The sequence below is a fragment of the Brachionichthys hirsutus genome, chromosome 10 (assembly GCF_040956055.1).
Source record: "Brachionichthys hirsutus isolate HB-005 chromosome 10, CSIRO-AGI_Bhir_v1, whole genome shotgun sequence".
NCBI lineage: Eukaryota > Metazoa > Chordata > Actinopteri > Lophiiformes > Brachionichthyidae > Brachionichthys > Brachionichthys hirsutus.
In genome coordinates, this window is record NC_090906.1 from 13,791,771 (window position 1) to 13,819,685 (window position 27,915).

At 47.5% G+C, this 27,915-nt stretch overlaps 1 protein-coding gene across 1 annotated transcript in view; it reads right to left on the reverse strand.

Moving 5' to 3' along the window:
- Positions 1-2,048: 2,048 nt before the first annotated feature.
- Positions 2,049-27,915, reverse strand: part of ncam1a (neural cell adhesion molecule 1a) — a 62,464-nt gene continuing 36,597 nt past the window's right edge. The window contains exons 16-24 of the mRNA XM_068744835.1: positions 26,640-26,642; positions 24,923-25,047; positions 23,237-23,422; positions 16,416-16,422; positions 11,721-11,916; positions 9,635-9,748; positions 6,642-6,733; positions 6,305-6,584; positions 2,049-2,383 (exon numbers count right to left, since the gene is read on the reverse strand). Of these exons, the coding sequence (XP_068600936.1) occupies positions 2,263-2,383; positions 6,305-6,584; positions 6,642-6,733; positions 9,635-9,748; positions 11,721-11,916; positions 16,416-16,422; positions 23,237-23,422; positions 24,923-25,047; positions 26,640-26,642 (1,124 nt within the window). The 3' untranslated portion in view covers positions 2,049-2,262. The remainder of the gene's footprint in view (positions 2,384-6,304; positions 6,585-6,641; positions 6,734-9,634; positions 9,749-11,720; positions 11,917-16,415; positions 16,423-23,236; positions 23,423-24,922; positions 25,048-26,639; positions 26,643-27,915) is intronic.

Here is a 27,915-nt window from a genome sequence, read left to right on the forward strand (position 1 = left end):
GCACCAGCGCCACCTGCTGGTCAAAACCAGTCTCTTCAACCTGAGCGCTGGTGCCAGTTCCCGGTGAGGGCGGTGCATTATTACCGTAACACCATTGACGACAATAGCGGTCGTGGAAGTCACATGACCTGCTTCTGGTTGGGGTTTCCTGTTGGCTTTAAAGGGCTAGACATGTTTTGGTAGAACTCATTGGTTATATTACCAAAGACAAAATGATATTTGATATCTATAACCGTAGCCCATTGACATCATCTTCGCCAAGAGTGCCAAGGTCGAGCTACCGCCTGATGATCTGAGATAGTTTCGCTACTTCGCTGGACAAAGATAGAGAAAGTTAGACTTTAGATCTCAGATTTTGGTAGCAAATCTGAGCAAATGTTAAAACTTTCCATGACAACAGAAAATAGCGGCTTCACCCACCAAAAAAACAGTTCCGCCGTTGGTTAGTGAGGAAGCCGGTTTCGATGGCTTGCCAAGATACTGGGAAGCTGTTGGCAGTGGTTTTGCTTATTGGCTAATTTTTACCTGACTTTGCAACTTGATTGCATCCAGCACAGTTGCTTTTAAGCAAAGGCCTTTGATTCTATTTTCATCACATCTTTTCTATTTAAAAAGCTTTAATGGATCAGATTCTGGGTAACCCAATGGGTCAAAACTGTCCAGGAAGAGAGACTAGTCTTTTAAAGTATTCCTACTGAAGCCAACCTTGTCCAAATAGTTTCCAGCTATTTTCCAGGAAACCTTCATCAAAGTGAAACCAACAGAAAAATAGTGATAGAGTGAATTTTGAATAAGACCAGATGTAAACTGGAAAACCAGTAACTCATGAAATTCAGCAAGTTTGCAGAAAAAGACTAAATCTAGACTAACCAACTGGTTCGAAATACTTGAAAAAGACCTGCAAGAAAGGTGTATGCTGGTGACAGAGACAGGTGCTACCTCTTTCAACTGTTACCGGGGGTCGTCGACTTACGACCACAATTGGATTCGAGGGATTTCCATTATTCACATCCACTAGAATCTGTGTTGGCTGATTTAACTCCTTTATTACTACTGTTGACCACAGAAAGATTGAAAACAGGGATCTCCTCCACATTCCGAAAACAATAAGGCAAGGTTTTACTTTTGGAATGGAAGTATTGAAAACTCGAATTTAATCTTAAGTGTGAACTTAAAAAAAAAAAATCCAGATCCAAACCTGTCTCCTTAAAATACACAGCACATTTCAAACAGAAAATACATTTAGACAGAAACGTAAAGATAACAAAAATAGTTTAGAGATAAATAAAAGGACATTTTTAGTTCTAAATGTATTTAGGTGTTCACAGAGAAACCAAAGTTTCAGGCTTCGACTGCTTTGTTTTTACAATTTTGACAGACACACTCTTTGAAAGTGAAGTAGTAAATGAGTTTGTGTACCCAGCATCCATCCTCACCCTTAAACCAATCATCCATCCATATTCTTGTAGATGACAAGCTCAAAGGCCTCGGCGAAAGCTGCTTTATCTGCCTTGCGGTTCACGGGAGAGAAGCAGGGTTCACCCACTGCACCCACTACCCTTAAACCAGTGAGATACACACGATACGAAAACGTACTGAAAAAGAACAGAAAGATCCGTTACGTTGACCCGTGTGTCGGTTATTTTAGGGAGACAGAGTTGGAAACGACCAAAGCTCAAATGGCATCGCTTTCTCTGGTGCCTTCCCAAGTTTCTCATGGCGTAGTCTAAATTATTCCCATACCAGAACTACACGGACACAAAGTGTACCCCCCCCGGAAAAAAAAGGCATCTAAAGAGAACAAAATGTACAGAAATACCAAAATTTGCAAAATAAGCAAGCTATAATTTTCTAACCTCTAAACCTGGAAACATTACAAAAAGCTAAATAGTACATTATTTAAACACAACACAATATCAACAAAGGAAAAGACCCCCCCCCCCCCCCCATCCATTCCCAGACTGCATACAGAGTAGTAGTAAATGTCCCAGTCTTACATGTGTGGCCGGTAACCTGTGAGGTAACGCGAGGGCGTGGTCACCTCGAGGACAGGCGTCGACTTTATTTTACACACAAGAAAAGGTGAATTATGACAAACTAGTAGCTGACTTAAAACGAACTAAGGCATGATGTTTTACATATTCCTATGTGTGAATATTCATTGAGGTTTCAGTGACTGTGACCCCCCCATCCCATTTTAACCTTCACCCCGGGCTACCTCCCCAGCCGACCTTGGCTCCCCACCACTCTCGGGTGAGGACATTATGCTTTACTTTCGTTGCCATTCATCTGGGGAGCCTCGTTGGGAACGGTCTTCACCTCGTCCGTGGCAGCTTTCCCCTCCGTCTCAGCTTTGGTGTTATTATCCGTCAGGGTCTTACCGCTTTGAGGACAGACACCGCAGCAGAACAGAAAAACAAAGAGAGAGGACAGTCACTTTAGAGCAAACCACCGTCTTTCCCGTATAGCTAAACAGCCTTTGTTCGTTGTTATTATTCAAAGAAAGGAGGAACAAACAAAAAACGAGGAAAAACATGAAAGATGCTGAGAAGGAATTTAATCTCCCCTCATGGAAACGAATGCATTTCACACATAATGGGATCAAGCGCACTATCCTGGGCAGACATCAAATGGGAGTACATGGATGTCACAGCTACTTTTCCAGGAACAATGAACGCTGCTGTGGAATGAGACAGGGAAGGGACAGCGGACAATGCATGAAGGAATGTAAGGCCGAGGCGGAGCCTGCAACACAACCTGCAACACGCAAGGGGATTACATGCTGCCGGGTCTGGAACAAGACAGGGGAAGAGACTTTAAAGCCGTGCTCCGCTCCAGTCGAACGCTTTAGGTGTTTGCATGTAAATTCCAGCAGAGCCACGCTAGATAGGTGACGTGTTGTAACGCTCGTTACCTGTTAGACACGCTAGCTAGGTGACTTGTTGTAACGCTCGTTACCTGTTAGACACGCTAGCTAGGTGACATGTCATAACACTCGTTACCTGGGAGACACGCTAGCTAGGTGACGTGTCACAACGTTCGTTACAGGGAGACACGCTAGCTAGGTGACGCGTCATAACGCTCGTTACCTGGGAGACATGCTAGCTAGGTGACATGTCATAACACTCGTTACCTGGGAGACATGCTAGCTAGGTGACGTGTCACAACGTTCGTTACAGGGAGACACGCTAGCTAGGTGATGTGTCATAATGCTCGTTACCTGGGAGACACGCTAGCTAGGTGACGTGTCATAACGCTCGTTACCTGGGAGCCATGCTAGCTAGGTGACGTGTCACAACTTTCGTTACCTGGGAGCCACGCTAGCTAGGTGACGTGTCACAACGTTCATTACCTGGGAGCCACGCTAGCTAGGTGACGTGTCACAACGTTCGTTACCTGGGAGCCACGCTAGCTAGGTGACGTGTCATAACGCTCGTTACCTGGGAGCCATGCTAGCTAGGTGACGTGTCATAACGTTCGTTACCTGGGAGCCACGCTAGCTAGGTGACGTGTCACAACTTTCGTTACCTGGGAGCCACGCTAGCTAGGTGACGTCATGTGCCGGCTCCTGCTGTGTTTATGTTCAAGCCGCACTAGATAATTTACACGATAAAAGCATATGCGCATGTTTAACACGATATTAAATGTCATTTATTAATACCTCGACAGCGCTCATGTGAACGCTTTGAGAAGAACTACCCATGCCACATTGTTAGTTTCAGTATCCCAATAAATCCATAGAGATCTAAAGTGTTTGGAGCATTTTCTCTACTCGAGAAAAATGGGCTCAGAAGACGAGCCTGTCCCACAGAAATCCAATAAACCCATCACATTTAGCTTCGGAAGCCGAAGAAGCATCACCACATGGATCAGAGGGAGCGCTGTGCTTCAGTCCTGTCATGTCATGAAGAAAAATCCATCCCATCACAAGTTCCGTTATAGCAAGGTGATGTTGAGCTGACAAGCCCTGCTCCCAACTCCATCTCACCCCCCATGCTTTATCACTGACGCGTCTTCCAGCCACCGGAAGGAGCAGAGTATGAGATAAAGGAGGAGGAGGAGTGATTGTCAGTAAGTCTCTATAATTCATCTTCTGCCAGAGCTTCCTCATCTGCCTCGCAGGAACAATCTGCAAACTCTGAGGCCAAACCTCCAAACATCCCTTCAAAGCACGGCTAAAATAACACGAACACGAGGGCGGCTTTGAAGGAACTTCAACGGGCCTTCTATACCCAGAATGTTGAATCAAAATGAAGAAAACAAAGATGGAGCGGTGCAGCGGGAGGTCAGCTTTTCATTTACTGGAACAAGCTTGTTCACTCTGATGATCTCTACTCTTTCACGGTGAATCAGAATGTTTGACGTGCCGCAGACATGAAGCTCACTTTTCCTCACTGCTAAGAAAAATGGACTCTTTGGCATCCATGTTTCTTTTTTTTTTTACTATATTAAGGTGTATTCTGGAGTAGGATAGCTTCTCATCGAGTCTCATTCCCAAGCTGACAGACTCGTACGAGATGCAACAATGTTATTCTCCAGATATTACGCTCGTTTAAATGATCAGACTGCCGACACACCGTGGGAAACGGCTCGCAGTCTGTGAATCAGCATACGAGTCAGACACACTCGGGTGACGAGCGCCATCATTTCTGTCAGTTAAAAAAAAAAAGTTCTCCCCAAAAAGTATGATGGGGCAAAAGCAAAGAGACATTGAGCTGGATCAACCCACCCACATGTCTGGAATGTGGATATTATAAAGATTTTTTGATAAATGGGGGTACACTCGTGTTTCGGCCTGCTGTGCATTATTTAGAGCTAGAGATTTGTAACAAGCGTCGTCTTATAGCTGAGTCGATTCCACGTCGGAGCATTTCAGCGGATTTATTACCTCCGACAAGGAAGTTCTGTTTTTAAAGACGTTTGTCTGTTTGTTAGTGGGATTCTGGAAAAACTGCTGGATGGATCTTGATGAAAACAAAAATCTGAAGGTGGGTCTTGGTCTATTTCACATCCCTTTAAATTTTGAAAGTAATTTTCCTATTTACTTAACTTACTATTTACTGTAAGCTTAAAAAAAAATCACATCTTGTAAAATATTCATTCAATTCACTCACCAAAAATCAGAGTCATAAAGGGGTCCAATATGAACCGTCATGAAACACGTCTTCTGTTTCTGATCCAGAATGAGGTCAGGAACAAATATTACATTTAACGAGCTGCTTGGGGGAGGTCTGAGCTCTGTGCTGTTCTATTGTTAGAAATGGGATTGTCATGTCATCAGTGTGTAAGTTACATTATGCATAAGATAATTATCAGACTTTTATACACTGGAAAACAATTCTGATTGTTACAGGAAGCTAAATGCTAGATGTAATGCTAAGGTAAGAATTGCTGGACTTTGAGCTGAAATATGAATTAGGTGCGTTACAAACAAAAAAAGCTTCATAACAATGAGGCAACTGATGAACCAACGAGGGAAGTTGGGTAAATTACAAAGACGCTGCATGACCGGAGGAAAGGTGGTTGCATTGAGCGGACCAACAGGTGGAGGATGGATGAACACAACCTTGCACTGGTGGCATCCCACAGGGTTGTGTTACCGTGCCTTTTGCCATTATAGCCAATATTTGACATTCCTAGAGGAAAATTCCACCCTTACAAGTTCTTACACTAAACATCGACTCATTTCTGGAAGGTGTTCCCAGAATGCACTTGTTTCCGCAGTTCTTTGCCATTTTCCACCAGGAATCTTTCAGATGGTTTCCATAAAAGGAGGGCTGTATGTGGAAAATAAAAAGTGAGTCAGTTTGCCTTTGAAAACTGGGGCAAGTCTGCAGTCACAGCTGTGCTCCCTCTTCAAATTGGAATGTGGTCTCCGGCTCCATTCAGCAATAATGAGGCTATTGTTAGGCGAGATAGCTCTGCCTCAGGATTGTCCCAACAATAAAATGGCATACTGAAGGCTGCTGCCAAAAGTCAGAGCTCATTATTTGAAGCCACATGATCAAAATTTACTGAGAGGCAGCTGAGCAGCACTGATGAAAGTCAGAGTGGCAAGACATGCCGCTGATATTTTTGCCCTTAGCGCTTTTGGAATGCAAGGAAGGCGACAAACCTTCTGGTTTCAGGTGCACGGCTGAGACGGAAACAAAGACCTCTGTGTCTGATTTTGGGGTCTACAAGATGTAGACAAGACCTTCAGGGTTGGAATTTTCCTTTAGAAACGGTACACCTACGGATTGTCAGGATGCTACCAGAGCAGACGTTAAGGACTTCGAGGAATGGGTTAGGGTAATGTTCATACTCATTTTGGGCCGGTGTGGTTGAGTCTGTGCACAGGGCATTGGATGCATCCTTGGTCGGGCCGTCTACTTGAAAGTCGTTACTCTGGGTGGTGTCAGGGACTTTGACCGCGCCACAATCAGCATTATCGGAGGCTGGGCTGACCGGCTCTGAGGACGTTGGGTTGGACAAGGAGGGCGCTTTAGGGGTGTCGCTCAGGTCAACCAGGGGCCCAACATCCGGTTTGGTGTTACTTTTAAGGGCAGTAGGGTTGTTTTTGGGAGAGTACCGGTCAGAGGTGGCTTTGGTAGGTCCGGCGGTGCTGGCAGTTAGGGTGGTGTTCTCGCTAGCAAGACTGCTCTGTGCCGTGCTAAAGCTCTCAGCAACCAAGTTAGTGGCGGTGGAGGGGAACCGGTTTACCACCGTGAAGGCGCCGTCTGCAGCGGCAGGCCTGTTCAGCAAGGAAGGAGCAGAGGGGAGTGGACACGGGGAGTGGACATGGGGAGGAAGGACAGAGCCAAAACAAGGTGAGGAAAAGAAAGAAAAACGCTGAGATCCATTGTTGGTCTCAAAAAACAACATTGGATCCTGATGTCTCGGCTAACTATCAGCCAATTTCAAACCTTCCATTCCTGTCAAAGCTTCTAGAGAAAGCAGTTTCCAGTCAGCTGTGTGAATTCTTACAAGACAATCAGTTATTTGAGGTTTTTCAGTCGGGTTTCAGAGCTCATCATAGCACAGAGACAGCATTAGTTAAAGTCACCAATGACCTTTAATAGCGTCTGATAATGGACTTGTCTCCGTGCTTATTTTATTAGATCTCAGTGCAGCCTTTGACACAATAGATCATCAGATTCTGTTACAGAGGCTGGAACAATCTGTTGCTGTTAGAGGATCTGCATTGAACTGGTTTAGATCATATTTATCTGATAGATTTCAGTTTGTACGTGTTCATGATAAATCTTCTACGTACACTGAAGTTAAATATGGAGTTCCACAGGGTTCAGTGCTTGGACCTATTCTGTTCACGCTGTATATGCTTCCCTTCGGTAACATTATTAAGAAACATAGCATAAATTTCCACTGCTATGCGGACGATACACAATTATACCTGTCAGTTCAGCCAGACAAAGTCGATCAGTTGGTTAGACTTCAGACGTGCCTTAAGGACATTAACTCCTGGATGACCGAGAACTTCCTAAATAAAACTGAGGTTCTGGTTCTTGGGCCAAAGCATCTCAGAAATGTTTGTTCTAGTGTTGTAGTTGAACTAGATGGCGTCTCAGTGTCCACCAGCACCACTGCCAAGAATCTGGGGGTAATCTTTGATCAGGACCTGTCCTGTCAGTCCCAGATAAAGCATATTTCAAGGACTGCGTTCTTTCACCTTCGCAATATTAAAAAAATCAGAAACTTATTAACCCGAAAAGATGCAGAAAAAATAGTCCATGCTTTTGTGACTTCCAGACTGGACTACTGCAATTCATTACTGTCCGGCTGCCCCAAAAGGGCTATTAAACATCTCCAGCTAATCCAGAACGCAGCAGCTCGGGTTCTGATCCAGAACGCAGCAGCTCGTGTTCTGACAGGAACCAGACTGAGAGAACACATTTCCCCTGTTCTGGCGTCTCTGCATTGGCTTCCTGTTAGAGAACGGATTGAATATAAAATCCTTCTACTCACTTTTAAAGCCCTCAACAGCCAGGCCCCTCCTTACCGTACAGCAGTGGTTCTCAAATGGTGGGGCGCGCCCCCCTAGGGGGGCGCGGTGCGATGTCAAGGGGGGCGCCTGTGACCGCGGAGAAAATGTTTTTTTGCCTTACGAGAGTAAAGTGTAATTGCACATCCACTCCAGTAGTTGGCAGTGGCGCCCTGATTGTCAGAGTGCGCGCAGGGAGGATTAGCAGAAGAAGAGCGGTTGTAAACAATCTACGGTGGGAGAAGAAGAAAGACTTGACTTCCTCATTTTCTGTTGCAGACTAAAAAAAATGGTAATAAAGTTATTTTTTTGTTGTAAGTTGATCTATATTTCTTTCTTTTTCATATTTCTTTGTATGTTAATAAGGATACAAGAGTGTTTTTTTTTTTCGGGGGGGGGGGGCGCGAAATGTTTTTTTCTTCCTAGGGGGGGCGCGACAGAAAATAATTGAGAAGCACTGCCGTACAGAGATGATTATCCCGTATTGCCCCACTAGAACCCTGCGGTCCCAAAACGCTGGCCTGCTCGTGGTTCCTAAACTTTCCAAGAGCAGACAGGGGGGCGGAGCTTTCAGTTATCAAGCTCCTTTAATGTGGAATCAGCTCCCTGATTGGTTCGTGAGACAGACACGATCTCTATGTTCAAGAGTAGATTAAAGACTTTCCTTTTTAACAAAGCTTTTAGTTAATCGATGCAGTCATCAGTATAATCAATCTGCTGTCATTAGGCAGCACTGGTGGCTTAACATCATGACACACTGAGCTCCTCCCCCTTTATCTGGTTATTCATGTTATAAATATATGTCAGTAATCTCTCTCTCTTCCTGTAGTCTTGTACTCTCTCTCCCTCTGTTTGTCCCTCTTTCTCTTTCAGGTCTTTCTGTCCGTGGTGCTGCAGAACCTGGACCTGTGTCCCTCAACACTGATGTCCATATCGCTAGCATTAGCATTTATAGCTTTATTAATATTAATAATAATAATAATTAATAATTTTTGTCTGCTCCTGCTCTGTCTCGCTAATTCTTCCCTATCCATCTCCTTGTTTTTGACTCTCCTCCTACCTGTCATTCTCTCTCTCTCTCTCTCTCTCTCTCTCTCAACCCAGCCGGTCCAGACAGATGGCCGTCCACTATGATCCTTAGGTTCTGTCCAAGGTTTCTGCCTGTTAAAGGGAAGTCTTTCCTTGCCTCTGTCTCCAAAGTTCTTGCTCTTGTGGGTCAAGTTGGGTTCTGTGTTTCCCTGCTAATCCTGTAAAGTGCCTTGAGATGACTTTATGTTGTGATCTGGCGCTATATAAATAAAACTGAATTGAATTGAATGAAATATCGAAGGCGAGCAAAGGTCAGGGCGTAAACCAAGCAGAGTGAGCGCAGCTCTGCTTTGGCGCAAAAAGAAGAGTCTACCCTTCCAAATGGTTGAGCCCAAACATCTGTGAAGGGGTTAACAAAAATAACGATGCGTACATGTTGAGATTAGAACACCGCTGTGGTTTTAAATGTGCTGGTCTGACGGAGGTGGGGAGTTCAGCAGCCCCTCTGACCTCGCGCTGACCTTGCAATGCTAAACAGCATCAGACCCACCAGAACGCGTTACTTTAGTCCTATCAACGTTTAAATTACATCGACATATAGAACCGGGCCTGTCCCATACTCACTCAGGCTCCGTCAAAGGTGTGGTCTCATTGGGCTCAGTCGGACCCCCTCCTTGGTTTGGGGCGCTTTCTTCTTCAGTTCTCACCTCAACAATGGGCTCCTTCGACTCATCCTTCCTGTTGTCAGAGGACCAGAGACGCTTGTGAAGCTAGCCGCTAACCTCGCTCACCGGTAATGTTCTCATCTTGGGGCATGTCAGATCGACTGTCCCCGCGACACCTAACAAGAACGTTCTGCGGATTGGCAGCCGTGTGACGATTAGCTCAAAGATGTAAAACAGCGGCGGCGTCCTCTGGAACAAACTGCCGTTCTGACATTCCAACATTTGATCATTCTCCGCCGGCGTCCGTCGGCGGGCTCTGATAGCAGGTCTCCCCCGGGAGCGTCACGCTGCTCGCTCATTATGCTGAGCTTGAACGATTTCGCTTTGCCGGGAGCGACAACGTTGGTGCCAAAAGAATAACTCTGAAACATCATGATTCATTTTAAATGAAGCTGTTTCATGTCAGCAGTTGAGTTGAAATATTTATTGGTTGGGCTTTGCTGGGATGAGACGGTTCAACAAAGTGAACAGAAGTTTCAATCAGAGGAGCAGAAAAAGCAACAACTGAAAGTCAACTGGAGTAAATGTTTCACCCCATTTACAGTCCAAAGTCAAACCTCTCACGACCTCAGACAGCGAATCTGCAATTACAACAGATTTACAGCCACAAGCTGGTCAACGTTTCTGTTTTACAGCAGAATCGTCCTCCCCAACACCAGCCACCCTCATGTCCTCCCTCACTACGTCCATGTCTCTTCTCCTGAGTCGTCCTCTAGTCCTGTCCTTTGCATCGTCCTCCCCAACACCAGCCACCCTCATGTCCTCCCTCACTACGTCCATGTCTCTTCTCCTGAGTCGTCCTCTAGTCCTGTCCTTTGCATCGTCCTCCCCAACACCAGCCACCCTCATGTCCTCCCTCACTACGTCCATGTCTCTTCTCCTGAGTCGTCCTCTAGTCCTGTCCTTTGCATCGTCCTCCCCAACACCAGCCACCCTCATGTCCTCCCTCACTACGTCCATGTCTCTTCTCCTGAGTCGTCCTCTAGTCCTGTCCTTTGCATCCTCCTCCCCAACACCAGCCACTCTCATGTCCTCCCTCACTACGTCCATGTGTCTTCTCCTGGGTCGTCCTCTAGTCCTGTCCTTTGCATCGTCCTCCCCAACACCAGCCACTCTCATGTCCTCCCTCACTACGTCCATGTCTCTTCTCCTGGGTCGTCCTCTAGTCCTGTTCCCTGGCAGTTCCATCCTCAACATCCTTCTACCGATATAGTCCCGTCTCTCCTTTGGACATGTCCAAACCATCAAAGTCTGGTCTCTCTGACCTTGTCTCCAGAACGTCTAACCTTCACTGTCCCTCTTATTGTCTCATTTCTAATCCTGTCCAACCTGGACACTCCCAAGGAGAACCTCAGCATCTTCATCTCCTCCACTTCTAGCTCCGCCTCTTGTCTTTTCCTCAGAGACACTGTCTCTGAGCCGTCCATCATGGCTGTCCTCATCACTGTCTCTAAGCCGTCCATCGTGGCTGTCCTCACCACTGTCTCTAAGCCGTCCATCATGGCTGTCCTCACCACTGTCTTGTAGACCTGTCCCTTCGTCCTATCACAGAGCACACCTGATACTCTCCTTCCCCCGTTCCAGCCTGCCTGCACACGATTCTTCACCTCCTTTCCACATTCTCTCCATCACTCTGCTCTGTTGACCCGAGGTACCTGAAGTCCTCTCCCTTCTTTACGTCTAGTCCTTGTAGCTTCACTGTTCCCCCTGGGACCCTAGCATCACCAACATGAGATGATTTCTCTGTTGGGGGGTGTTGGGGTTGGCCGTACAAAAGTACCGGCTCACTTTAGGGATGTGACGTTTTGAGACTGTTTCAAAAAGCATTCACACCAGGAGAATTTCCGGTCATGCTTGAAGCATCCAAACAAGACGCCTTAAGGCAAAATAAAATATGAAACAGCGAGCTTAAAGTTACTAAAATGTTTTTCTTTTATGAAGAAAAGTAATGTGTTCCTGTTTTGGTGTAAAAGGCATTGACTCACGTGAACGCTGCGTTGCCCTCCTCCATGTCCTTACTCTTCGCTCCTGGCCCGGCCTTCCCGCAGAAGTTCACGGCAATGCACATGAGGAGTCCGCACTTGTTCAGGAAGTAGCAGGTGACATCCACGGCCACCAAAAGCAGGAAGAACACAACGATGAGGATGCCAACAATGGCTCCGGTGCTCAGGCCCGAGTCCCCTGAAAGGCAAGGAGAGGGGATACGCAAGCACAACAGGCAAGAAAGACAGAGGGAGAGGAGGAGTTAGGAGAGGAAAGGGTTCAAGACGGAGAGGGGGCAGAAAGAAAGTTAGAAAGAGAGAGGGAGAGAAATGTTGAGGAGTCGAGCTTATAATACACCGAATCAAGGTTATCAAGTTCAGCCTCATGACCTCAAGCGTCAGAGGAACCTGGAGGAAAGTCCTGCTGGACTTCCACGGTGCCCTGGAGCAACAGATGAGGAGCCACTTTATCCTCGGAGCGCGAGCGGCTTGGAACGCGAGCTATGGGTTTATGGATACCTGAGGACCGGCGACAAGCAGGGATGACTTTGTACCACTGGACCTACAAAACCAAGCCATGTATGTTACGCCCTCCCCTGACCTCAGAGGACCTTGTAAAAGACACCAGCCCCGTCAGGACCAGTAATTTATCCCCGGAATGCCGAGGACGTCCTGTCTCGTTAACTGTAACAGACTTCGGTCTAAACGGTCGACCCTAAACATCAGGATTTAGCGTTCGTTCTTCCTAATCGATGCGCCAGGGAGTCCGGGGCGACCATTCCACCTGGCTGAAAGAAGACGACTCGTGAGGCAGACTGCAATGCAAGGATCACCAGCAGGAGAATAATGTGCCACACACACGACAAAAGGATCGATAGCTATTTCCCTTTAGCTTCCCGAACTCGTCTGCACTGACATTGATCCAATCAGCTGCGGCGGAAGGAAACAACTTGACCCTTTCCTGTCATATGAAACCATATTTGGACTTTTAGCACAGACATTTCTCAGGTTTACAGTCGGAATAAACACAGTTCTCTCAGAATATTTATGAAGGATTAAAGTAGCCTCGGGATTATTTAGATTGTGCAAATGCATTGGCCCAGTTTACAAGTTGGTTTTACCATCGCTAAAACTAACCCAGACAGACAACCGCCGCCCTGAACGTACCATTTAAAAAGGAGAAACACACAGAAAACTGAGATTAATCACAGACGCCTTTAAGGATCCTGCAGACTGTGGCCTTCAATGAAACCTGATTTGCGCTCCTGTATGTTTTGCAGGCGGCCATCTTGTCCTGGGTTTTGCAGTGTTGGTGCTTTTTAAATGATGATTTCCTGCCTCTCAAAAATGTGACGTTTCTGTTTCCCTCATAAATGTTCAGGTGAGCCCACGGCCAGACGAGACATCTCATTTATCTCCACCGTCTCCTCTCCTTGGCTGCGATGCAATATGAAATCCTCTTTTTTATTCCCCCCCTCCAACAGCTCTATGCACTTATAGGACAACACATGTTTTTCCTGCCCGTTGCTTCATTTGCATTTTAACAGGCACAATAAATCCTGCAGCGTATTCGCCGCTGCGGGGAGTTTGTTTTCGCCGAGCGCTTTCACTGAAGGAAGAAAGCAGAAATCGACACGTCAGGTTGGACGACACAAGTGTTTATTTTCAGGCTTGTCAGCTGCAGTAGCGACCCCCCCCACACCGAGAAGACTGCTGATAAGGGAAGGCGAGCGACAAGCCGCCATTCCACTGGAAACCACACATTTTGGAGAAATGAATAATTGGTCGCCGTCCCAGCAGACGGATGAGGAGCCCCCACGCTGCCGGTTGATTCACATGACTGGGAGGGGCATTCAAAAGCCGTCTCCTGATTCAAACAGAATTTAATATTTCACCTCCCAAACTGTGCCTCTATGCTTTTACTGGTTGTGGAAATAAAGAAATAGATATAGTCAGGCCTAAATGCATCTCTTTATGAGACTGCAGACGTACAACGTCAGAGCGACAACACAAACTGAACCGAAGCTCATATTGTGGAGGAGAAAACCGCGTGTCCGTTCGACTGAGCTGTAAAACCGACCAATTACGTTAAACTGGAGCCGTCGTGATGGCAACGCTCTTTCAGATACACTGCTCGGCGGTCCGAGGCGTCACCCAGTTCACAGCACAGATTACACGAGTGGGATTAGGAATGGCTTGAAACAGGTCTTCCTGTGATTCCCACATTTGTATCTGAGCTCCACCACAGTGTGGCGCTGTACTATCACTAAAACCAGAGCAACGGCGTGGTAGCAGGCGTGGCAGTGGCAGAAGGCATGGCAGAAGGCGTGGCAGAAGGCGTGGTAGCAGGCATAGCAGAAGGCGTGGCAGAAGGTGTGGCAGCAGGCATGGCAGAAGGCGTGGCAGAAAGCGTGGTAGCAGGCGTGGTAGCAGACGTGGCAGCAGGCGTGGCAGCAGGCGTGGCAGCAGGCGTGGCAGCAGGCGTGGCAGCAGGCGTGGCGGAAGGCGTGGTAGCAGGCGTGGCAGAAAGCGTGGTAGCAGGTGTGGCAGAAGGCGTGGCAGCAGGCGTGGCAGAAGGTGTGGCAGCAGGCGTGGTAGAAGGCGTGGTCACAGGCATGGTAGCAGGCGTGGTCACAGGCGTGGTAGAAGGCGTGGCAGAAGGTGTGGTAGAAGGCGTGGCGGAAGGCGTGGTAGAAGGCGTGGCAGAAGGCGTGGTAGCAGACGTGGCAGCAGGCATGGCAGAAGGCGTGGCAGCAGGCGTGGCAGAAGGCGTGGCAGCAGGCATGGTAGAAGGCGTGGCAGCAGGCGTGGTAGAAGGCGTGGTGGAAGGCGTGGTAGCAGGCGTGGCAGAAGGCGTGGCAGCAGGCATGGCAGAAGGCGTGGTAGCAGGCGTGGTAGAAGGCGTGGTGGAAGGCGTGGTAGCAGGCGTGGCAGAAGGCGTGGTAGCAGGCGTGGCAGAAGGCATGGCAGAAGGCGTGGTAGAAGGCGTGGTAGCAGGCGTGGCAGAAGGCGTGGCAGAAGGCGTGGCAGCAGGCGTGGTAGAAGGCGTGGTGGAAGGCGTGGTAGCAGGCGTGGCAGAAGGTGTGGCAGCAGGCATGGCAGAAGGCGTGGCAGAAAGCGTGGTAGCAGGCGTGGTAGCAGACGTGGCAGCAGGCGTGGCAGCAGGCGTGGCAGCAGGCGTGGCGGAAGGCGTGGTAGCAGGCGTGGCAGAAAGCGTGGCAGCAGGCGTGGCAGAAGGTGTGGCAGCAGGCGTGGTAGAAGGCGTGGTCACAGGCGTGGTAGCAGGCGTGGTCACAGGCGTGGTAGAAGGCGTGGCAGGTGTGGTAGAAGGCGTGGCGGAAGGCGTGGTAGAAGGCGTGGCAGAAGGCGTGGTAGCAGACGTGGCAGCAGGCATGGCAGAAGGCGTGGCAGCAGGCGTGGCAGAAGGCGTGGCAGCAGGCGTGGTAGAAGGCGTGGTGGAAGGCGTGGTAGCAGGCGTGGCAGAAGGCGTGGTAGCAGGCGTGGCAGAAGGCATGGCAGAAGGCGTGGTAGCAGGCGTGGCAGAAGGCGTGGCAGAAGGCGTGGCAGCAGGCGTGGCAGAAGGTGTGGCAGCAGGCGTGGTAGAAGGCGTGGCAGAAGGCGTGGCAGAAGGCGTGGCAGAAGGCGTGGTAGCAGGCATGGCAGAAGGTGTGGCAGCAGGCGTGGCAGAAGGTGTGGCAGCAGGCGTGGTAGAAGGCGTGGCAGAAGGCGTGGCAGAAGGCATGGTAGAGGGCGTGGCAGAAGGCATGGTAGCAGGCGTGGTAGAAGGCGTGGCAGAAGGCGTGGCAGCAGGCGTGGTCACAGGCGTGGTAGAAGGTGTGGTAGAAGGCGTGGCAGAAGGCGTGGTAGCAGGCGTGGCAGCAGGCGTGGTCGCAGGCGAATAGCTTCAGTCAGACGGATTGATACCAACATAATCTGTAAACTACGAGACGATTTGTGGATAACAATGAGCCTTTGGAGGAAACATTGGGTCTTGAATTAAAGTTAATTTGAGATTTGAATGTCTGATTTTATTCAGTCCGGTGCAGAAAGAGATTAAATCTCTCCCTTTATGCACCGGCTGACGGCGGAAGAAAATAAAATCTGTTGACACGCATCGCATGTAAATCGCAGATTGAAATAAAGATTCCGAGGAGCCGAAATGAAAGTGGCTCAGCGCTAACGCTACGCGGTCGGCACCTCAAGGCGCCGTGAGCGCCTGCTAGCCTAGCGACGGGCTTTAGTCGAGACGAAGGAAGTCTCGTTTTAGATCTCGCTGGTTCTGAAGTCTGTTTTTAGCCGATAGCTCTTTGGTGCAGCATCGTTACCACGTCGACGTCCGGTCTCCAGAATGTTTGTAACAGTGCTTCTCCATCCAAAGGCAGGAGGCGCCTGACCTAAAGTCCCCCCGGCTCGGCCCTTCAAAGCCCCTTCACAGGTGAACAATCACAACGCAAAGCCTTTGACAGTAATTCGCCGCTGAAGGGCTCTCTGCTTCCGATTGACCTCGTCAGCGGCTGGAAGTCAAGGAAGTGCATTTAACACTCAGAGCCCACGAGGACGGCTCTGACGGGCGACTGGCAGCCAGAAGCACTTCCCCGCTTTTAAACGGTGAGTGATTTTTAAACTTCCCCGAGCTCAACGCCAAGACGAAGTCGAGGAAAACCTCGTCTCCCCCAGAGGATTGGACTCAGAGGAAACCATCACCCTCCATGTGTCTGATTAGTGAACATGTATCGATGCTTTATTGTCACACAACGAATTGTTGATCAAGGTGATTCTGGACTGCCCCCCCGCCCCCCCTTCCCCTCATGAAAGGTTTCGTGTGGAACAACTGCTGGAACAAATGGAAGCCGTATAGAGGCCTTTGTGGGACGCCGGCTCGGCTTGCCAGGAGGGGTTTGATGAAATGCCTGAAGATGACATTTCATCCTTTGGCAAACAGAAGACGGGAATTATTCCTGTCAGTCGCTAGGAAAGGCGGAGCCTTCATGCTAAAGGACCCCAAACTGTCAAAGTGGTACAGGAGGATTGATTTATGAAGGCATTGATCGAGCAGGCGATTTTAACACGGACAACTGGTTCACGTGAAACCAGTACTTTAAACAAAAATATTAAAATCATGATGTCAGTTCATGTTAATAGTTTGTCTGTAGCTATGTGTGGACTGACTGAACACTGCTAGCTTGCTAGCTAGCAATAAGGCTAGCATCTTGAGAATTTAAATGATCTCGTTCTGCATTACATTTGGTGGCTCGAAAATGAGTTCTGGATACGACCAGTTGTCGGCAAAGACAATAAGATAAAATAAAAGTTACCCGTCAATATCACCTGGCTAACAAATTATTTATACAAGTATTTATTAATAATAATAATGCTTGACTTTATATAGCGCTTTTCCCGGCTTCACATTGTGCATTATTCATTCACTCCATACTTGGTGGTGGAGCTACTAGCCACAGCTGCCCCGGGGCAGACTGACAGGAGCGAGGCTGCCAATTGGCGCCATCGGCCCTCTTGACCACCACCAACATTCACTCTCTCACAACATTCACACAGGTAATGCGGGTGAAGTGTCTTGCCCAAGGACAAAACGACAGTGTACACATGCGCCGGATGCCGGGAATCGAACCGCCAACCTCTCAATCATGGTACGCCCGCTCAACCACCTGCGCCACCTTTAAGACCTTTTTTTTATATACATTTCCTAAATACCTGGGGATGATTTTAAGTTACAAAAACTAAAATCTCGTACTTTTGATAAAAAGATGTCAATATTTTCGTTGCCGTTGGATTCTAAATGAGGAATATGGAACAATGAAACCCTGCGTGCAAAAAACTAAACTAAAAAAGAATGGCGAGGTAGCTCAAAATTATATTCTAGTTTCAGTTTCGCATTATAAATAATGATGTGATTGTATTTATAATAAAGCCTATAGGCTACGCCTGTATACTGCTTGCCATTTGTTCGTTTTGTGCCGTCCTCTTTCGGACCAGAACGGGGCTGCTAATAAACCTACCTCTGGTTTAACCGTCTCCTGCGCTGTAATACAGACGTTTTGTTCAGGCTCCAGGGGGATAAAAAGCCCGGAACAAGCCTTAACTTCCACGAAAGAAAAAAATAAAGAAAACCATTTATTTCAACTCTACAGCGGTTACATGGAAATACACTCATATGGACTTACAAAAATCTCATAATAGAATGATTTATAACTTCTTGCATTTATGTATCTTAGACATTTCTCTGCTTTCAGGTAAAAAGAGAACATGAACTTAAACAGCCCCCCAACAAACACACAAACAAACAACAGCAAAAAACAAACCAAAGTAAAAACCCCAGCCGATCTCTCTAGGGTCAGTTTGTCATCACAAAACATTCATCATTTTTCCTGCACAACAAAACGTCCATTCCTGACAAGGCGGTAACATCATGATGCAGTTTATGGCGAACATACGTCGACCCCCCCCCCCCCCAAAAAAAAACAAAACAACAACAAATAACCGTCTAACAAAAGAAAACTGTTCCGCCAACGTCTCGGTTCCTCGTTCTGCAGCAGGACATTTTTCAGGCTTGTTAACACATCCAGAATGCTCCATTGGGAGTACCGGGTCATGCCTCGCTGCCAGCGTTCCTGCAGGGCTCATGCTTTTGTGTCATTTGCGACAAATTTCAAAATTAAAGCCGTTTCCAGTTTGCACATTTTAGACGCCGCCAGTTTGATTATTCCGCTGATTGCATGAAGGCATTATGAATGTGTAACGGAACAAAGTGGCAGTGCTTTGCCTGCGCTCATTCTTCATCTGTTTGTACACAATATTAAAACGGATGAGAACAAAATATCAACAGAATCTAAATTGTCAACATTCTGAGACTGACACAAGCACTGTGCACCCTGTCATAATGTCATGAAACCGATGTCTTGACTCTTCATCTGTTTTTAATCGTGTATGTGACTGCACAAGGGTCAAAAAGGCGTAGAAAGCAAAGGAGCCTGGGCCCGAAGACGTTCCGACTCAGCCCGTCCTCTTTCCGGTTGGATTAAATAAGTTTATGAGAGCCAGACCACGGCCAGCAGAGCCAGCAGGAGAGCCGCCAGACTGTGCGTCACACACTGGCAGCCGAGGGTGGCTGAGGTTATCGACCGGCCACAGACGTTTCAGGATCACGGCGTTTCGAAATGATAATCATACGCAGTAAAGTATGGCAAGAAAAAGAAACGATAATAAACGCAAAAACAGAGAAAGAAAGTCGTGTGCATGGTATGTCAAGATCCGTAGGTGCCCAAGGAGACCACACATGAAGATAGGAGGAGGACACGGACAAAGGGGAGCAGGAGAGGAAGGGGGGGGACAGAAGGAGAGACAGAAAAACAAGGTCAGAAATACAGAATACGTGTCTGGAAGGTTATTACTCTGAACTGAGGAATACAGAAAGGAACCTAAGCTACGGGATTAGCATGTTAGTCGTACGGCAAATGACACTTGGGTCAGTGGCAGGCATGGGTGGAGGGGGGTTCACAGGGAGGAGGGCGATGGAGGATGGCAATGAAAGCGAGACGCTTACGAGGGCATGGTAGTTCATGGTGCAGATTAGTGGGCGGGCTTGGGTCAGGCGATTAGCGCTAAGGTAAATGCTAGCGTTTAGCTTTCCACTGAGGCATAAACAGTCTGAACGGCTTGTTCATTCACCCATTAGGTCGTTGATGGAGTAACAATGGCTAGAAATGCACCTCGAGATTTGGGTGCCTTACGTGCTTCTTTGGAAGTCGATATCCAATCAGCAGCTCAGACCTGGGTTCGTTTGTTGCTGCGCCTCGCCCCAAATGAGCAGCGCCTTACTTCAGACCAAAAAGGACGATAGTGTAAGGAATCTAAAACTCCCCCAGGGCAGCACGAGGCTTATTAATCAGTATTCAACTTTACAGATGAACCGATTCCAAACATTAAAAAAAAAACATCATTCTGGTCAAAGTGGGATCATTAAATTTACTTAACCCTCTACCTACGGAGGGTGAGGGCACGCCCGGCCATCACCACGGCCGTAGCTCCAGCACCACCTGCTGAGCACCGGCGCCGGTTCTCCAAGTCTGGGCATAGACAACACTAGCGCCGGCGCTACAGCCGCAGAAAACGGGTTGAGAAACAATGTGATGATGAAATTGAGCATTTTTCCAAATACACCTGCAGGGGCAGCAAAGAGCATGCATCACCAGTCCCGTTGCACAAATGTGGCGACTCCTTTCTATTGAAGTAGAAATGAAGCAGCTATTCTCACAGTCGTGTGACTGCAGAGGCGAGAGCAGGGCAGCATTCACAGCAGCACCAACCCCCCCACCCTCACAACACTGGCAATGGCAGGGAGGACGGCCCATGCAAAGGAACACATTCAGACCAGAAGCTGGCAGGAGGCCCCCCTCATGACATGGACTGACGTTATCATCTCCTGGGATCAGAACTGCAAACGGTCATAGCCGTTCTACTTTGGTCGTCGTTCTGTTCCACTCTCGACCTGAGCGGGGCGATTCGGGTGAATCAGGCATCACTTCTCTGTTTGCATTCCGCTCTCTTTTTTAGCTGGAGGATTACTTTTGGATTACTTTGACGGAGCTGCACCACCCTTCAGCTGGGCAGCATTGGGCCTGCCGTGAATCCGCGGCATGCTAATGCTGCCCAGCTGTACCTGCAGAGACAACGGAGATTTCACAAGCCAAATTCGACTGTTTTTGACTCCACATGTGAACTAATTGTTTTCAGATTCCACCCAATTCTGATCCAATCACCTCGATAAATGTTGCTTTTCCTTCGCTGCATTTTTATGACTGCTTTCTGAGTGTGTGTTTAAAAAAAGACAAGTGGAACAAATGTAAACCGGATCAAACCTGCCTTGATATTTTGCACATTTAGTGCCAAGAGCCCGAGTATGTTTAAGAAGCAGCTGCTTTACGCTGACGCTACAAAAATGGAATTATAAGCAGATGTGGCTGCTAAAAATAAACACCCAGAAATTCCCCACACACCTCGGAGCCAAGCCGAAAAACAGCAGCTTGGAAGCAGCACCAAGCATCAAAACGACTGTGAAAATGAAAGGGGGACTGACTTGGACGAAGCCCATGTGAACTTCTGCCCTGGCAGCACTATTAGTGATCCAAACCTCCCAGAAAGGACATGAAGCAGTGAATGGCTGGTCTCTTTATGGGCCATGCACCGGCGGCTGTTTGAGGGTCCCCGGTAAAGATCAGACAAAATGATTCCAGTTAGAAGCCGCATCGTGCGAAGACAGTAAGGGATGTCTGCGGGCCACGGATCGACCACGGATCCCAGAGTCGACAGCAGATGGATAAAAAACAAAACACAGATGAGATGTGGAAAGAAGATAGGAATGCTGGAGTTTGTTTCTCTCTGCAGGAATTTAAACCCTCTTCACCGCCACCTGCACTGAGGAGGAGGAGGTGAAGGATGATGTCCTGCTAATTGGTCTCCATCAGCAGAAGGGGGATGATTATTTAGTCACTTTGAAGGGTAGAGCTGCTGCCATCATGCATTTTTCTTTTTGTCAGCACATCCGAACCGACATTGAATGCATTATTTTGCTTCTGTTCGTTTTCCTCTCCAGCTGCAGCTCTATTTTTTTCCAATTAAGGAGAAATGCAACCGTTATACTGGAGTAAATACCGCATTTGTTGCCCAGCAATTTTCAGAAAATATAAATAGTTAATAAGCAAAACCACTTATTAGTAATTCTACCATTTCCATTAATGAGTTTCCAGAAGCCTCGTAATGGATTCATAGTGGATGTTGGCAGGAATATTTTGCACCTAGTCTGTAATGATATCGCTCTGAAGTGTCTGTGCAGGTTCTCCGTCCTCCAGGTCATGATAAATTCAAGAAGAGCACAAAACAAGAGTCAACTGGACTTGTTCAAGTTTGATTGAAGACGGTTCACCTTCATCCAAGAGTCTTCTTCAGTTCTGAGAGACTGGCAGAGAGTTTAGATACTTATACTCTTGTTGGAGCAGAAAACAAAGAAACAAAGAAGGGACTGAAACCACCAAGGCAATCAGACTCCCCGGCAGTCATGAAACCTGACTTATGAGTCCCCAGGACTCATTAGCATCCCTAAGGTGAAGGGTTGTTGCCCCCCACCCTCAGGTGAGCTGTTATGTTGGGATGCACTCATGTGGTTGGGGGTTGTGGATTTTGGGGACAGAGTCAATCCCTCATTGCGTGTTGCTGATTGATGGCGTCTTCATCCTCCTCCTCCGTTCAGAGATGGGTTCTCCAGTTTGACAGAAATGTCTTCTTTAACTCCTCCCTCAAACCGCCTCTCTTCCCCGTCTCATACCTGGACAGTCCATCAGAAATGTCTTCTTTAACTCCTCCCTCAAACCGCCTCTCTTCCCCGTCTCATACCTGGACAGTCCATCAGAAATGTCTTCTTTAACTCCTCCCTCAAACCGCCTCTCTTCCCCGTCACCTGGACAGTCTCAGGACTGAAGGAGCCTCTTGGATGAGAGGCGAAACGTCTTCAATCAAACTTGAACAAACCCTTTGATTCTTTTGTTGCTCTTGCTCTGAAGGCATGAGATGAAATTGCTCGTTGCTCTACGAGGGCTCATCGCTGATCAATCCGATGTGCCAGACACTCACTCTTCTGCTTCTAGTCCACTTTGCCTTTGTCAAATAAGATTCTTTGATGTGCGATCAAAGTTTCAAATGAAAAACATCTGAAGGAAAAAGGTTCCGTCTTTCGAGGGAAATTAATAGGACAGGAAACAAAAAAAGGTGTGGCTGGAAGAAAGGATGGGATGGGCCAAAAATAAGAAGTTATCAGCTCGACTTGTTTTACGGATCAGGTGAGACTCGCTGGGGAGGCAGCCCAAGTTGAAAAGAGCCCCCCCCACACACACACACGCATGAAACAACAGCGGGGCAGAGGCTGACCGTGACCAACGTGGTGGAACAACACGCCACAAAGTTTTGTGGGTCGGACTAATACCTGGAGCAGCTTTAGAGCTCACTCAACTCGAGCATCAGCTGCTGCTGACGGCCGCGGGAGCCGAGAGCCAGAACGTTTCATCCATAACGTAGGCGGGAAACATCCGAGCGTCGCCGCTCCTCGCGTGGATTCAAAGGCGGCGCCGACCTCATAGAACCCGGCCTCTTCGATTGTGTGAAGTGAGCGCGACGTCTTTAAATGCAAATAAGGTGGTGGGAGCATAAAAGACGAAACGTATACATCTCCAAAAGATTAGGTGGAGGAGGCGGAACCAGAAACAGACCGTTAAACGAGTTAACATTCTACTTTTATCCGCTGCCAGCACCTCGTCTGCGTTCAGTCGCCTCTCACTTCACTGCACGTCGGCTTCGGAACCAAAACCAATCCATCCCGTCGTTTAGCAGACCTATGCCTGAAGTCAGACCACGCTGCTGGTTAGATTAGGGCAGAGCCCTTCTGGTCACGGCGGGGGCTTTTGTGCTCTGCTGTTGTGTGTGGGTGCCAGGGGGGGCGGGATGGTGGGAGCGGTACCTGGGACGGTGGTGGGCTCTGTGGCTGTTCTGACGGAGAGGGTGCCGGGCTCCGACTTGCCCTGCTGGTTCTCTGCCACGACATGAACCTCGTAGTCCGTGTTCCAGTCCAGACCGTTCAGCACCACGTACTCGCTGCGACTGGGCAGACGGATCTCTGGTTTCCAGTCAGATACACCCCTCTGAGGAAGGAATGCAAAGGGGGGGGGGGGCAAAGCTCAACACCAGGCAACCAGGTGAGAGGGAAAGCTTACTTCGGATTCCTTGAGACCTGCCCGACCCTGCAAGCGAACCAGGAAACCACAGATAAAAGGTCCTTAGAAATTTGAGCAAAGGAACTAACTTCATTAGCCAACGTAGCTCACATAGCAATAAAACCGGAGTGGTTTCTAAGTTCATAGGCTACTGCTTTCTGCCACGAGAAGAGAATTATCATAACCTTCATTTTTTTTAGAAGCTTATCCAAAATGCGGGAGTCGATCCCAGCAGGCTCCGAGCGCTAGGGCACACACACATTCACACCGACGGGCAATACAGAGCGACCGATTCACCAAATTAGCATGTCGCCACCCACTGAGCCACCGTGCGAAAAGTCATCATCTAAAAACATATATATGTACAGACACACAGTGGAACCTCGGTTGTCGGACATAATTTCGTTCCGTAATACTGTTCGAAAATGGAAGCTATATTCCCATAGTGTAAACTTGAGGAATCCGTTCCTACGCACCAGATAAATGCACATTTACATGCCGACAGCATACCTGCCAACACCGTATTTTCTTGGGGTGTAACGGTTCGAACCGTTTTGGTTCTGCACGTTCGGCTCGGCCCACTTGCGCACCGTTTCGGTTTTATGAATTTTTTCTCATTACATTTATTACCAGCGCGATATTAGCGCTCCGTGCGGAACTAAAGTCCTGGGAGAGTTTCTGTACGGACGCCTCTGAGTGTCGGACACTATTGACTGAGGGGGAGGCACGCTGGAAGCTCGTAGGTTGGCACACATAGCAAAACTAGCAAAGCATTAGCTCTGTGTTCCAGCTAGCTCAGTTGCTAGCGAGCGGGTTTTCTCCTTTGCTGGAGATGTTGTCACGGCAACCAGATCTGTGCTTTCTGCAGGTTAATCTTTCCAGTTAAAACCTTTAAGCTTGAATAGTTAGTAATAGTAGTAGTACTAGTAGTAGTAGTAGTTACATTGGTCATATTCAGACTGCTAAGTGTTCAAAGTTTACAGTTTTAACTTATTATCTATTTTATTACAATTTTTAAATTGTTACAGTTTTAAAAACTCAGTCTAATTTATTTGAAATGTCACCCAAATGGGTCGCTTTTATTTATTTATACAAATTCTATTGTTCGAATTTTCTACAATAAAAGCATTTTAAGTAATTATTTTCTGCCATTTTGTACCAAAAATAAACCGAAACGAAATGTCATTACGTACGGCGTACTGTGGAAATTAGTAAGGGGAACATCAGTTCATAAGGGAATATCAAAAATAAAGCAGAGATTCAGAAAATATCGGGGTTAATTGAAAACAAAGAAAGGAGTTATTTGAGAACCGAGGTTCCACTGGATTATGAAAGGACTACAAAAATGGAGAGGGAGGCAGATTGCTCCTTGTTACTTTTAGCATTTCAACCAAACAGCAAAGTGGTGCAGGCATCCATCCTACTCACAGCCTTGTATCTGACCAGGTAGTGTGTAATGGGAGAACCGCCATCATCCTGCTTGATCCAGTTGACCTTAATGCTGTTGCCCATGTGCGGCCCCTTCACTTCAAGCTTTGGGGCACTGGGTTCCCCTGCACAGAACAAATCGAAGAGTCAATGAAGGCAATGCGAGTTCAACATAAATATATGAAAGCAGCAAACGTTTCAGGCTACAAGATGCTAACATACGCATCAGAATCACAGTGTGTACAAAGTGACTTGTTGGACAGCATGTTAACAGGACGAGTGACAGAACTGCCTCGGAATCAGCTTTAACACGATGACCCAGTAATAAAGCAACCATGGTCCTGTTGGAGGGAGGGTGAGGTGTGATCCAACACGGGGGGGGCACAACTCAAACTGATCGTCGATCTGGATCGACTACTTCCTGTTAGCTGTTGTGCTAACGGATCCGTTTCAGCATTCATGGTTCCAGAGCAAACTTTGAGCGCTTCACTGTTAGTGGTTTGTTCAATGAAAATGCATTAAAGGCACTTCTTCCTGATACTATGCGATCTGCTGTGTGGGGCATCCGGCAAGCAGCCTTCCACTAGTTTTGGAGAGAGCATGCCGGATGAGTCAGAGTCGGTTAATAACAGCAGCAGGACACGGTGGCAGGTCGGCGTCGGCGCGTTCAGTGTTATTCAGGAACCTCAGGTGAGGTCAGCAAACCTCTGTCTGAGGCTAGAACAGAGGAAGAGGAAGAGAGGGTTAGAATGAGACAACTCTCCATGCAGGAGGGAAAATGTCCGGCAGGAGCGGAGGCGAGACACATGGAGCACGGCCCACGATGGGCGTAGGGAAGGCGGGCGCTGGCTAGCGCTGGACTCATTGAGAGCATGCTGCAGGAGAAAAGAGGTTGTGTGTATGGGTTTGTTGTTGCACGGGATAACATGTTTCTGTTCTGTGTTTTAAATATCTATATTTGAAAGATGCATGTTCAGCGAGGGAATATGTTTTTGTTACCAACATGAATCTCACTGTAAGAAAGCCTCGTTCCAACTTTTTTTTAAATGATGACTTTATTATAAAAAAGCTTGCTTTTTGAATAATCCGTAATAAATAAATGCATTGGGTCGTGCCGCCCGGTCCTCTCTCATACGTTCTATGAACACTGCGTGTGGAAATGCATCAGGGGGAAGAGGCAAAAGACGGGGACACGTGCAGACAGGACAGCAGAGCAAGGACCTAAACTTGCATGTGGGTTGCTGCGAACCAATCAGTGAACCAGTGTGAGCCAAAGTACATCATTTGTCAAGAAGAAAAAAAATATGCAGGTGTGTATGAGAAGTAAGTTAATCAGTCCATGCATGCAATTATCTAATTAAAGTAGATCTGTGGCAGGTATGTTCTATCAGCAGGTATAAATGTTTGCTTTGCTTTAACGTGAACGTTTAGGGATGGGTTAGCAAACACGATAGCATGCGCTACCTGAGAGTTATCTGGAGAGAAACGGATGTGTGTTATTGCAGGTGTAAATGCAATTTATTGCAATACATTATGCCAATATTGAATTCACTGGCGAGATGAAGTCTGCAGACGAATGAGATGGAGCAATCACGCATGCATGTGAAATGTTTGCAGCGCTTTACAGAACGGATCGATGAGAAATGTCCGAACGAAAGTCAAAAGGCTCTAATCTAAACATCCTCTGCTGATCGCAATCTAAACAGGAAACAATTACCTTCTGTTGGCCAGCGAAGACGACATCATCAGCACCATGCAAGAGCCATGTGGCAAAGTCACATGATGCGGACACACACGAGTTGTCGAAAGGCAGACAGAAGGGGAGAATGGGCGGGGGGCGGGGGGGGCATGGGAATGATGAAAACAGAATAAACCAATGAACAGGAATGATGCATACAAAACGCCACAAAACAAAAAGGCACGCAAACAACCAAGAGAAACACATAAAAAAAACATGAATCATGAAGCAGACTTAGTTTTGTTGTTCTGGAAGCACGTCAATATAAATAAATAAAGTCGATATTGAATTGAAGAACACGATTAAAGACTAAATGTCTGCCGTGCTTCCCCTCCGGCATCCAGACGAACAGGTTCTCCTCTGGAAACCTTGAAGTTTAACATGGAATACGAAGACGTTCATTCTCAACCCTTGTCAGCTCTGAATGCCATTAAATTCATGAGAGGAAAGCAAACAACAGCGACCCGATATGATGGACAACACAGACAGAAGCGTTAACACGTGGAACATCGGGAGAAATCAAATCTGCATGTGAACGATACAAATGCAGGGAACACAGAGGAAACACAGGAATATTAGCCTGCATCACAGGGGCAGCTAATACGAAGCCGAGGCTGCGTCTCACAAAGGTGTTAAAATCAGATTCAAAGGGACACATTGAGTTAGCATTGCTACAACGGCATTCAAGCCTGACGCGGTATAGCGGGGCGGCAATTAAAAGGAAGCATCCAATGACATCTAGCAATTACCCCACTGACTAGGGGTGTAACGGTTTCGGTTATATTTGATTTTATCTCATTAAATGTATACTAGCGCAATCTAAGCGCTCCGTGCGGGAACTAAAGTCCTGGGAGATTCCGCACGGACGCCTCTGAGTGTCGGACACTGTTGACTGACAGGGAGGCGCGCTGGAAGCTAGCAGGCGTGCACACATAGCTAAACTAGCAACGCATTAGCTCTGTATTCAGCTTGCTAAACTAACAAAGCATTAGCTCTGTATTCCAGCTAGCTCTGTTGCTAGTGAGCGTGTTTTCTCCTCTGCTGGAGATGTTGTCACGGCAACCAGATCTGTGCTTTCTGCAGGAAATGTGGATACGTTAATCTTTGACAAAAACCTTAAAGCTTGAATAGTTAGTAGTACTACTCGTAGTAGTAGGAGTACGAGTAGTAGTAGTAGTAGTAGTTACATTTGTCATTTTCACGCTGTTGCTGTTGCAAAGTTTGCAGTTTTCACTTATTTATAATTTTAAGATTT